Raw genomic sequence first — 12,729 nt, 5'->3', positions numbered from 1 at the left:
GAACATTTTTTTCCTCTCAGGTAATTGCAGACCATAAAGGTATGTGGTGATGATACTTGTCTTCCACACAGATGCTGCAGCTGTGGATTCTAGCCTTGCTTACTCTGCAGACATAATTTTCATAAAAGCTTAATGCTGTAGATGGCATGTATTTTATAGGAATATAGAAACTACAGACTTTGAGAGCTGTACTGCATTTGATTATACTTTTAATCATAAAGCTGGAACAAATTGATGACGGCCATAAAATCATTTTGATATAAAGGCTTTGGTTTTTTTTTTTCAAGTTAGAATAAATTTAAAAATTGAGTAATTTGTCTTAATTACTCTTTGTATTCCTTTCATGATGGTGACATAGAATGATATTTGCCAAATGGTGCAGAAATTGTGAGGTTTCAGACTTGAATTTATTCAGGGAAAACACATCAGATGATTGGTATCCACATGAAAATATGCAAAGAGCATAGCTCTCAAGTCCTTACTCTGCTGTACCGTAGCAATGGTTGATCATGTTAACTTGTTTATTCTTTTATAAGTGGGGCTGATGACAGTATCTAATACAGGGGTATTGTTAAGATTAAATGAAATTAAGTTGGTAAGCACAGTGCCTTGTATATAAAAAGTCTTTTCATTTGTTAAATCTCTTTAATATTGTGTTGTTACTATCCCTGGCCAGTTTTTGTTTTGTTTTGTTTTCAGGACAGCTGTAGTAAAATGGAAACAGACAATCTTGTATCTTATGGAGAATTTTATAGTTTTTAAAAGCATTTGCTCACATACAGTCTTGTTTGATTAGTTTCAATAAATGTTTACTTATTCACATATATTCAGCAGCTATTTATTCAACTCCTATTAGGTATAATCATCATCTTTGGCATTGCAGGTTTGATACTGAAAACAGCAATAAAAAAGGCCTCGTGGGGCGGGGGGTTAGACAATAAGCAGTAAATAAATAAGGTGATTTCACAAGGAAGTCATTAGTGTGAAGGAAATTAGTGTGATGTCATAGAGCACGACTGGACGCCTCCTTGAGGTTGATGAGGTGGCCAGGAGAGATCTTTCTGAGAAAGTTGACATTTAAGTTCCTTCCTGAATGACAAGGAGCCAGCCACGTGAGGGTTGGGGAGCAGCCGTCCTGACTAAGGGATACGGTGAGTGTAAATGGCATTGGTGGGAGCGTGATAAGTACATGCACAGACTAGAAAGAAGGCCTGTGCTGCTGGAGCTCAGGGAGCCGAGGGCACGTGGCCAGAGGTGAGATCAGAGGACTTCAGACTTTGTTCTGCGGGTTCTGGGTGAGATGGGGTGTGATTCAGAGCACCAACCACAGAGACTGTCTGGTTTGAAATCTAACCTCTTGAGTGGTCTTCAACAAGTTTTTTGACTTCTCTGTGCCTAATTTTAACGTCTCCAAAGTGGGAATGATGATCGTTTCTTCCTCCTAGGATTACTGTGAGGATTAAATGAGATCAAAATATGTGTGAAGTGTTCAGCAGAGTGTCTGCATAGTGCTGTTTTATCATCATCAGTATCTAGGTTCAGTTTCATCACACGTGCTACCCCCACGTCATCATCAGTACCCTCAAGTTACAGATGAGAACACTCAGAAACAGAGGGTGGTTTGAAATCAGAATGCAGGCATCTTGATTTCGGAGCCATCATTCTTTTTGCAGTGTATTCTGCGACATGAGCTCGACACCTCTCTGGTCTGAATCTCTTTAGCTCAGAGCTCAGTTGTATGTCCCTGCGAACGTGAGAAAATTATCAGTAAGGGCTAGGGTGTGTGGTAGGGAGGCTCCATGCCTGTCTTCTCCCCACACCTGGGACCCTACACTGAAAGCGTTAGTGTGCACATCGGAATGCAGAGAGGAGGAAGGCGCTGACTGTATTTTGGGGACCTTGTAAGGCACTGAATATCTTCAGACACTGAAACTCTTCCTTAATTGCAGCTAATGGGGCCCTACAAAATATAAGTAAATGAAATCCAGGGATTATCCCCAGATTTGTTTCTAATCCGACTTTTAGTGAAGGTATTAACCAGGACCCCACTCCCTCCACTCCCAGCCCAGAGTTGAATTTCCCTCTCCTCCACCTCTTCCTGCCTTTGCCTGGTCCCTTCTGGAGTAAGCCATGGCAGAGGTAAGGATCACGAAGTGAGAGAAACAGATGAGAAGTCAGGAGCTAGGAAATCCACCTGCTCACCCTGCCCCTGTTCCTCGGCGCCCGCAGCGCCTCCCCCAGCGGCACTGACGGCCGGCTCCGTGTCTCTTGCAGAATGTGAGCACCTGATCCGCCACATGCTGGTGTTGGACCCCAACAAGCGCCTCTCCATGGAGCAGATCTGCAAGCACAAGTGGATGAAGCTAGGGGATGCGGACCCCAACTTCGATAGGGTGAGCCGGCTTCCACTCGCCCCCAGGAACGCCTCTTCGGGCTGCTGCAGGCTCTTTTGCATAAGATTGTAACCAGGCCAGGACCTAGAAGGGCAGGCCTGGATGCAAGCTGTTGTGTAATCCTGAAGCAAGTGAAGAGAGCAAGAAGGAAGCTTAACTGGCTGAGCTGTTGCAGAATAGTGATACCAGTTCCTGACCACGTGTCCTCACGTCCAGATCCCTTCCCGGGTCTTGGGACAGTACAGCCTCTTCCCACAGGATTGTTCACCTAGGCTTATCTCTCAGTGTGCATAGTCCAACAGATTCCACAGCGTTCCTTTATTTAAATCATCATAGCCATCCCAGGTACCCCAGGAGCTCAGGAAAATAGTGGCCTAGCCATCTTGTCTGCTCCTAGCTGAGTACCCAGGGCTTTCTTGCTTAGGCTTCATCTAGGGCCAAAAATATCACAAGCTAGGGAGCATGGAACAGCTTGTTCATTATATATGATCTGCCATCTTGACGTAGTTAATTGGGAGTTTGATAGCTTGCCTTTTTTTGTTACAGTTAATAGCCGAATGCCAGCAGCTGAAGGAAGAAAGGCAGATGGACCCTCTGAATGAGGATGTCCTCTTAGCCATGGAAGACATGGGACTGGACAAAGAGCGGACACTGCAGGTACCTAAGTGAGCAGAGGCTGGGGTGGGGGCTGCGTCCCCTCTGCCCTGTCTTTCCCATGTATCCTTCTTCCTGGGAACTTGGATCTTTTCGTTTTCCTCCCATTCTTCCTCTGCCCCTTGAAGGCGCTTTGCTCTTCTACTGTTACTTTTAAAAGAGTTTTGGTCATTGACATACTGTTTCACCAGGGTTTTTTGCTCTTTCCCCTTTTCTCTCGGAAGTCGTTAAGATCAGATGCCTATGATCACTATAGTGCAATCTACAGCCTGCTGTGTGACCGGCATAAGAGACATAAAACCCTGCGTGTTGGAGTACCTCCTGGCATGCCCCGAACCATGGCCTTCCAGGCGCCAGTCAACCTCCAGGTGGGTGATAACTCCAGCGACCAGATTCAGGACTAGTATGAAAGTTCCTGCTCTTCCTTACCCGTCACCTCCCAGCTGCCATCTCTTCCTTTCTCAGAGGCCAAGCAGAGAACTCAGCCTCTCTTTGACAGAGTGGGTGGAAGAATGTTCCAGCACTTGGAAGGGGCACCAATAGCTGAGTTTTTTTTAAAAAAAGAAACCGTAAATCATTGCGAGAGACTGTCTTCGCTAAAGAATACTTCCTTGTAGCTGCTAAGAGCAGAGGAACCAAAAACTCAGAAGTAGAAACCTAGACTTTAGCCATCAAGAATGTTTTGAAAGCCTCGATGATTTCCCTTTGGTGTTGAGAAGCCTGTATGTGTGTGTGCTGCTTTCCAGGCGGAGCAAGCTGGTACCGCTATGAACATCAGCGTCCCCCAGGTGCAGCTCATCAACCCAGAGAATCAAATCGTGGAGGCAAGTAGCAGCCCCTGGTGGCTGTCAGCTGAACCTGCTTTCTTTCCCATAGCCTCATTGCCTTTCCTTATTACTTCTTCTATATATTTTATTTATTCATTTCCCCGTTTATTTTTGGCCATGCTGGGTCTTCGTTGCCTCTCGGGCTTTCTCTGGTTGCGGCAAGTGGGGGTGCTCTTCACGGCTGGGTGGGCTTCTGGTTGTGGTGGCTTCTTCTGTTGTGGAGCACGGTCTCTAGAGTGTGAGCTCGGAAGTTGCGGCACACGGGGCTCAGTTGCCCCGCAGCACATGAGATCTTCCTGGACCAGGGATCTAACCCATGTCCCCTACACCGGCAGGCAGAGTCTTAGCCACTGGACCACCTGGGAAGTCCCCTTTCCTTCCTTCTTGTTTCTCACTCCCTCTTGTTTCTGATTTGTTCGTGCTTCCCTCACCTCAGCCGGACGGGGCGGTGAACGTGGACAGTGACGAGGGTGAAGAGCCTTCCCCTGAAGCGCTGGTCCGCTATCTGTCCATGAGGAGGCACACAGTGGGCGTGGCCGACCCCCGGTGAGTGTCTGGCAGAAAACTCCCATCTGACTTTGAGTTCCTCCCGTGGCACATTTTCCCTACTTCTTTGTATCTCCCAGGTGAGATCTGATACAATGGCCAAAACATGTGGTTAATCTCTTCAGGCTCCCTGGTAGATCAGACTTGATTGGACTTGAGGATCACAGAGCTGTCACTAGTGGAGGGTGGGCTGAAAGCCGCCATCGAGCCAGGCGATGACAGTACATTGGTGAAGAGCGTAGCATGTCTTTTCCCGCAAAGACTGAGGTCTTTTGATCTAAGCCACATAAAAGTACCCCTGAAAATGCATCTGTGTTTGACAGCTTTTAGAGATATTTTTTGCCATATATTTTAATGGACGACTCATCTAAGAAGTGAGGACAAACAGCAGGATAGAATTTATGGATGTAAAAAATTAAATTCAGTGAAAAAAATTATGTGAACAAAAGTCCAAAAATATGCGGAGTAAGTACCGGTTTTCCAGAGTGTTTTCCCAGAACAGCCCTTCGTTGTGTCCCCTGCTTGCCTGCACGCTGGAGGAATGGACTGAAGGCCAGCTCTCTTGGTTTTTGTTCAACACTTGAAGATTCTCACCATTAAATATAGCCATGCCACTTTTCTGGCTATTTCTTCTCCTGCGTAGGGAAGAGAAGGTTGTAGCAAGAGTCCTCTTGAGAGTTCAGCTCGGAACATAGCTGGTTTCTTTTTTCTTTGAGTCATTTCCAAAAGAGCCTCCCCTGCTTACTGCTTTGCTTGCTTCGCCTTCTCAGCCTACAATGAAACAGGCAATCGGGGAGCATTCTGGCCTCGAAGACAATGTCAGCTTCGGAGGGTGGGGCCCCGTGTCACCCTGTTAGTGGAAAGAGCTCTTATTGTAAAGTGTGCCGTAAACCCCTCTGTCGGGGCGCCACAGCCCTGCCTACCCACGGCTTATCTGCCCATCAGCCCTGATGGCACTGACAGCATTCTTTCCCCAGTGGATCAGCTGCTACTTTGGGGCAGCCATTGTTTGAGTGGATGGCCCGTGTCCTCCCTTACTTGGTGTTCACCTCCAGGCCTCGGAGACCTGAACTGGACGGGGGCCAGTGTTTCCTGTTGGCGCAGAGCTGTTGGTTTTACGTGAGTGGTCAGTGCAGAAAGGTGATCCCCAGCCACAGGTAGTGAAATGGCAGAGAACCAGATTCCACACACCTGGCTCCACACACTTCTGCTCCCTCTGGGACCTTGGAGAGAAATACACATGTAGGAGGAAGGTAGAAAGATAAACTAAACTGTGCGGAATTTGGCAGTGTCCTCAGTTTGGGGCTCTAGGTTGTGAGGGAGAATTGTAACCAGACTTCTCCATCGTCCTATTTCCCGTCAGCACGGAGGTCATGGAAGATCTGCAGAAGCTGCTGCCTGGCTTTCCTGGAGTCAACCCGCAGGCTCCCTTCCTGCAGGTGGCCCCGAACATGAACTTCATGCACAACCTGTTGCCCATGCAAAATCTGCAGCCAACCGGGCAGCTGGAATACAAGGTACCCGGACCTGGGAGAGGGCTTGCCCCCAGAGAGCTCGTCTGAGCTGCCTTTGAGAAACGCAGAGACCGTCTCCAGGATTTCAGGGTGTCCTTAGAAGGATGCTTTCTCTTGCCTATGTCACCATCATGGGATCCCTTCCTTTCAGTAGACTGGAGTACTGCTGTCTTCTCTCCTCCTTTCTCCCCACCTCACCAAACCATCCCTCCCCTTCTCCTCCTGCAGGAGCAGTCCCTGTTACAGCCACCCACCCTGCAGCTGCTGAACGGAATGGGGCCCCTTGGCCGGAGGGCATCAGATGGAGGTGCCAACATCCAGCTCCATGCCCAGCAGCTGCTGAAGCGCCCACGGGGACCCTCCCCTCTTGTCACCATGACACCAGTGAGTGGCAGCATGAAGCCCTGCTTGCTTTCTCAGAGGCTTTTGGTAAAGAGGTTTTGGAACTCAGGGTCTCCAACCTAAACGTCTGAATTTCTTCTTTCCCTCAACATGCAATGCTCAGTGTCATTTCCACTTTTTTCAGGCTAATAGAATTTTCCAGACTTACTTTTTGGTTAGCTTCTTCACTTAACCAAATAATTTGCATACTGCATCCTGCTTCTGGAGGGACTCATCTTTGGGGAGCCTCTTGTAGACACTCGAGTAAAGGGCGGCTGCAACCCTGCCTGCTTCAAGTCAGGGAGTCATAGTCACAGGCCCGGCCTTCCCGCAGATCACATTTCCGTGCCAGAGGGCAGTGGAAGCTAACAATTTTCTCTGGGCTTAATTGCTTTTTAGACTGGTTTCCAGATTTACCTTCTCACTAACCCTTCCTCCTTTGATTAACATACCTCACACTTTTGGTGCCAGCTGGATCCCTTGATGATTTGGCTTCTAAGCTGACAGTTGGCATCTCTCAATCACATATTTTCTAATATGATGATCACAAAGATTCTTTTCTTCCCCTGGTTTCTGTTTATTTCTGATGATTTTCCTGCCATAGATAGATTCATTCCTTCATTCATTTACTCATCCATTAAATCTCATGCTACATTAGGCTTGAGTGCTAATTGTATCCACAGCCCTCACTGGGTATTTCAGGGCAGTGCTTCTTAAGGTGTCTCTCTAGTTTGAGGACCTTGTTTTCCCTATTATCAGAAAAATTAAAATTTTAAAACATATGAACTACAAGGCTAAATTTTCTTTGGTGCAATAGAAAATATTACTCCATTAAGTTGCTATAAAGGTTTATAAATATTATGCTCTGTTACTTTACCTACCGTATCTTAGATCAGTAATGAAACAGTTTGTAGATTGACACAGGTCCACTGTGCCAGTAACATGGCTGTTGAGAAAAGGGAAGAATTCATATTTGCAGTTTCTGGCCTCATTGAGCTTATACTATTACAGGAAGATGCGATCCACATATGTGAAGTGTTGGAGTAACAGTAATAGGCCAGTGTGATGAAGTGCTGGAGTGAGGACCGTGGGCCTGTAGGTGGCAGAGGCACTTAGGGAAAGGCCAGGTCAGTGTAGATTTGGAAGGGTCCAGAACAGCTTTATGGGAGGTGCAGTGCCTTTGTCCACTGAAACTATTTTTGCCAAGGTCACTAACAAACTTCCGGTGGACATTTTTCATCTTTATCTTTTTGGACTTTACTGCTGACCATTTTTCTCCTTGAAAAATGGTCTTTCACCCTATTCTTTTGTGTTTTTCTCTTAGCTCCCCTTTCAGGTTCCCTTTCTTCTTTTTCCTAGAAACCCACAGTTCTGTCTGAGGTCCTGTTTCCATTTCATTTTACAGACTTTCTCTGAGTGGTCCTCTCCACTTCCCTATTTCTGTCACTGAGAGATTCTCCAGCCCACAAGGCTTTTCTGAGCCCTGCACTCCTATCTATATGATTACCAACTGCACAGATCTAGTGGGTTGCTTGGCAGGTCCTCACCATTTTATTTCAGCATGTCCTCAGATGAACACGTCCTGATGCTATGAAACCTGTGTCTCCCTCTGGGTGACAGGGAATGGCACCATCACTCCCCTGGTTAGACAAGCTAAGAAATTGGGTTTTCTCTTTAATTCTTCCCTGTCCCTTACTCCCCACATCAAAGCAGTTTTGCCATGCTTGTAAAGTAAGTGTTTATCTTCTGTCCCATCTCCACTGCATTCCCCCCACTCAAGCTACTGTCACCCTTTGCCTGGATTAACACAGGTGTTTATCCTCTGTCCCATCTCCACTGCATTCCCCCACTGAAGCTACTGTCACCCTTTGCCTGGATTAACACAGTGGCTGCCAAACAGGCTTCCTGGTTCCAGGCTTGGCTCCTCATCCTTGTCACCCGACATTTTCACGCTGCAACTAAAGCAGGCCAGCTTTCTAAAATATAAATCTTGTAACATCATGTCCCTGCTTAAAACCTTTAGTGATTCACCACTGCCTTTCCTCCGAATAAAGTTCTTCATGTGGTATTCAAGGCCGTTTATAACTGGCCACAGGGCTCCTCTCCTGCCTCGTCTGCAGCCACTTCCTGCATAACCCTGTTCCCTCCAGCCTCACAGAACCGTAGTCAGGGTTCCGGAAACCCTAGACGCATTCCGACAATGGAATCATCCTAAAAGTTTGTTTTGTCTTTACAATTACTGCCCATTAAAAAATGCTCTTTTGTAATACTGGAAGTGTGATTTTTGCTTCAGTGCTTGGGGCGTGGTGGTTCCGTGAGCCCCAGGCTGTGAGTAGCTGTCAAGGCTATATGATGTCCCAGCCCACAGGCAGCCGGGGAGCGTCACCGTAACGCATGCATATTGTGGCGGTCCTTGTGTTTTGGTGGGTGACAGTGATTTTAAAGCATTGAATTGGAACTTCACAATTATATGTTATGTGCTACAGTGGACTTTTAGAAAACCAGTATGCTTTTCTGGCATTGCTGCTGCTGCTGCTGCTGCTGCTAAGTCGCCTCAGTCATGTCCTACTCTATGCGACCCCATAGATGGCAGCCCGCCAGCCTTCCCTGTCCCTGGGAGTCTCCAGGCAAGAACACTGGAGTGGGTTGCCATTTCCTTCTCCAATGCGTGAAAGTGAAGTCGCTCAGTCGTGTCCAACTCTTAGCCACCCCATGGACTGCAGCCTACCAGGCTCCTCCATCCATGGGATTTTCCAGGCAAGAGTATTTTCTGGCATTAAGGACGTCTAAAATCTGGAAATTACTTTAACATGAAGCAACAAATCAGTTCCTAGTTATTCCAGGTAAACAAACTCCTACTATATTCTCAGGTCCTCAAACACCCATGGGCCTTCTCTTCTCTCTCAGCCTAGAAGCCTTAGACGCTTGTGACCCCTTTCCTCCTTGGCCGGACTCGTGCCGTTCTTACTCATCCTTCAGGCCTCAGGTTTGGGGCCACGCTCTCTAAGTGCCCTGCCCAGTCCCCACACACCCATGACTGGCTCATGCTATTTTGTCCTTTTGTCTGCCTCTTTCTGTCCTCCACTGGACTGTAGAACAGGGGAAAGAACTTTAATTCACATTTTATCCTGGAACATAGTGGGCATTCAGCTTACTTATTGGATAAATGAATAAAGGAAGGAAGATGAATCAGAGGAATTCAAATCAACTGAGCAAGGTAAAAGTGGGACAATTGAAAGGTCTGTGAATGTTCTGTATAACCCAGGGATCCTAGAAAAGCTTTGCAGATTGAACAAAATAAAGTACCCGAGAGGCCTGCCCCGAGCCCAGTGTCCAGAGTAAGAACTGCTGCGGAAGAAGCGCCGCTTTGAGCTTTTCCTTCCTGTCTTTCCTCAGGCAGTGCCAGCAGTCACCCCTGTGGACGAGGAGAGCTCGGATGGGGAGCCAGATCAGGAAGCTGTGCAGAGGTAATGTGGCATCTGGCAGTGCTTGCAGAGCGTCCTTGGGCAGGCTCCCCCTGCGACCAACGAAAGGTCACCTCTGCCCAAGGAGGTGGTCCAGTGCAGCCTCAACACTTGTGTGGTCTCTTTGCTCAAGCCAGATGGCATGTTCCTCCCCACACGGAAGTAACGGAAGACTACCCAGAAAATGTCACTTCTGTAAGCACCATTGGAAGTCCCCTAAGTGACAGCAATAACCATAAGAACTTTTTCTCTCCTCCCTCCTTCCTTCCTTGCCCCCTGCCTTCATATTGCAACTCTGATAGTATTCACAAGGCACAAAGCCTGCTCCTACCTGCCAAGAACTGTTACTGAAAAGGAATTGGAGATTTGGGATGACAGTGATCCTAGCTAGTCTGGCCATGGACCGCTGGCATGGACTCTTCCTTTCCAGGAGAATGAATACCTCTTGTACTGTTTGCTGTGTTTCTGCCATCCCCTTGTATCAACAAAGAGATATTGAAAAAAGAATATGGGATTCGGTCCAGGGACAGATGCAAATATCCATTGTTTGCAGAGATACCTAATTCACAGAAAACGGCAGTGACCATCAGGCATGCTGTGCTGATCATTTGACCTCAGTTCCATTAGCCGTGGTCCTCCAGCTTCATGCATGATCCCTTGTGGGAGTTGATTTTCTTATTTTTCGGGGAGGGCGGGGGTTGACCAGAATCCAGCATGTATTTTCCCAGAAATACAGGTGTTCTTCAAGATTATATGTTTTTTCCCTTGAGGGAAGTTGAAATAAAATGGTTTTCATGGGTTCTTGGGGAAACTTCGGGTGTTTTTATCAAATGGATATTAAACCACTAATGGCTTACCTACCCTCTGGCAAGTTTACATACCACTAATTACTCTCTAGCTTGTTAACTGGCTTTAGCTGAAATGGGCAAAGTAGTTAAGAATGAATGAAACAAGACCTCTTACCCGGATGGTTGCTGGCCAGTGTCCTTTCTCTATCCGCTAGTAGCTCTGCATGAGAGCTGCTGTCCAAAAAGAAGCTGGTCCCGTGTGGAAAGAACAGTGGAGAACAGGGGTATTGGCAGGTGGGCAAGCTCCTTCTACAGAATAGCCAATAGAAGAACCGTGTTGACTTTGTTTCTTTCCTGATGTTATTATTTCGATAGGTTGCTGATCACAGGGTGTATAAAGTTGCACATGGGCCCTGCTGGAGTCGTGAAGAGAAATTAGGAAACTTACTGCCTTCCTACTCGAATCAGATAGCAGTATTTCATCTTATCTTCTTTGTCTTACATTTTACCCCTCCAGCTCCTCCTTTCTTCTTTAAAGACCAGCATTTAAAGGGTAAAATGCCCGTCCCTTTTGATGTCATGGAAGGAACGATGCTTCTTTTATTCATGCCCAAGAAGAGCAGCAGTGGTGAAGGAAATCTTCATCCAGACCAAGGGGGACCAAAGCATTATTAATGGTATTAGTGGTGGATCTGAAAGACCTTCAGAATAAAAGTGATTAGCTTGTGAACTCTTCAGCTTGTGAAACTTCTCTTTTCTTGCCTTGCCTTTTTTTCCCCCTAAAAAACAGTTCTAAACGTTCCATGTGGTTTCATTTCTTCATCCTTTAGAGAATGTTGGTCCCCTGGGGACAGCATCAGTTTTTCTTCTCCGACGATGGAGTTACAGTCTTGGGGCACGAGGAAAGGGTTGGTGATGGAACTTACTTAGCCCCACGCGAAAGGATCTTTTTCCATGATTTGTAGCGAGGTCAGCCTCAGACCCTGGTGGCCAGTGGCCTCAGGAGACATACGCAAAGCCCATCTGACTCTCTCTCTTGGCTCATCTCTAGGAACAGTCCTTAGGGCTCATTTCCTCTGACTTGTATTTTGGAAATGTGGAGGGAAACCAAGGAACAGAATTAACTAGCAGAAAATACATTCTTCTCCTGAATGGAATGAAGTCAGGAAAACTGATTCACTTCGTGAGCGACATCTGTTTCCTCTCTTCTCTTAACGGCCACTCTTAGGTCCGGCACTGAGCTGCTTCAGTGCGAAGCCAGCTTTTGTTGGCCTTCTGGGACACGTCTCACTTCCATCCAGTCAGGAGTCTGTTGGCCACTGAGCCCTTTCTGTGCTCTGGCACCACTTCATTCTGAGTGCTTTGGATTAACTTCTAATGCTTCTTGCTGAGGAGTATTCCTGTCTCTTTTTTACTGTGAAATGTGCTCCTGCTTGTTGCAGGTACTTGGCAAATAGGTCCAAAAGGCATACACTGGCCATGACCAGCCCTACAGCTGAGATCCCGCCGGACCTACAGCGGCAGCTAGGACAGCAGCCTTTCCGTTCCCGGGTCTGGCCCCCTCACCTGGTACCTGATCAGCATCGGTGAGTAGCCACGTGAGCCGTGGGAGCTCCTGGAGGCCCATCGGACAGGCCCCTTTCTGGCTGGTCCTACAGACATGATGACTAGCATCGTGGCTTTAAATAGCATCCCGAACTTTACGTCTCCTCAGCTCCTTGACTCAGCCGTGCCCAGGGCCATAGGAGACGCTTCTTTCCCATTACCTCGTAGACGTGTTTATTGCCTGCAGTTGCTCCTCATGACTCTAGACGTTGACTCATAGATGAAATTGAACTTGAAACCTGCAAGTGGGTGAAGCTCTCAGAAGACCAGCTGGAGATAGGATTTGTAACCACATCAGTAGGCTTGACTTTTAATAACCCATCGCCATCAGAAGGATGAGCATTTCTTATCATGTGACCCCTGAATGAGGTGCTTGGCTCGGGGAAAACACATTCCCTTGTGAGTGGTGGAGCGGAGACACTGCATCCTCCTGAGTGTTGTGCTTGAAAGCCATCCTTGCAGTATTCTGCTGGCAAAATCTTCGAGTAGGTCTCTGATAAATTTATAATTCATTTTCTCTTAAAGACATAAAAACAAGTGTAGCCTTCCTTGCCAAG

At 47.2% G+C, this 12,729-nt stretch overlaps 1 protein-coding gene across 1 annotated transcript in view; it reads left to right on the top strand.

The window, feature by feature from the left end:
* The window catches only part of SIK3 (SIK family kinase 3), a 258,013-nt gene that overhangs the window by 223,429 nt on the left and 21,855 nt on the right, over positions 1–12,729 (top strand). The window contains exons 7-15 of the mRNA XM_068988165.1: positions 2,275–2,393; positions 2,940–3,050; positions 3,272–3,415; positions 3,794–3,871; positions 4,311–4,420; positions 5,784–5,937; positions 6,163–6,318; positions 9,712–9,782; positions 12,010–12,153. Coding sequence (XP_068844266.1) covers positions 2,275–2,393; positions 2,940–3,050; positions 3,272–3,415; positions 3,794–3,871; positions 4,311–4,420; positions 5,784–5,937; positions 6,163–6,318; positions 9,712–9,782; positions 12,010–12,153 — 1,087 coding nt within the window. The remainder of the gene's footprint in view (positions 1–2,274; positions 2,394–2,939; positions 3,051–3,271; positions 3,416–3,793; positions 3,872–4,310; positions 4,421–5,783; positions 5,938–6,162; positions 6,319–9,711; positions 9,783–12,009; positions 12,154–12,729) is intronic.

Source organism: Capricornis sumatraensis, chromosome 16 (assembly GCF_032405125.1).
Source record: "Capricornis sumatraensis isolate serow.1 chromosome 16, serow.2, whole genome shotgun sequence".
In the NCBI taxonomy this organism is placed as follows: Eukaryota; Metazoa; Chordata; class Mammalia; order Artiodactyla; family Bovidae; genus Capricornis; species Capricornis sumatraensis.
Note: the sequence above shows the minus strand (reverse complement) of the source record. Positions and strands in the feature narration are given on the sequence as shown.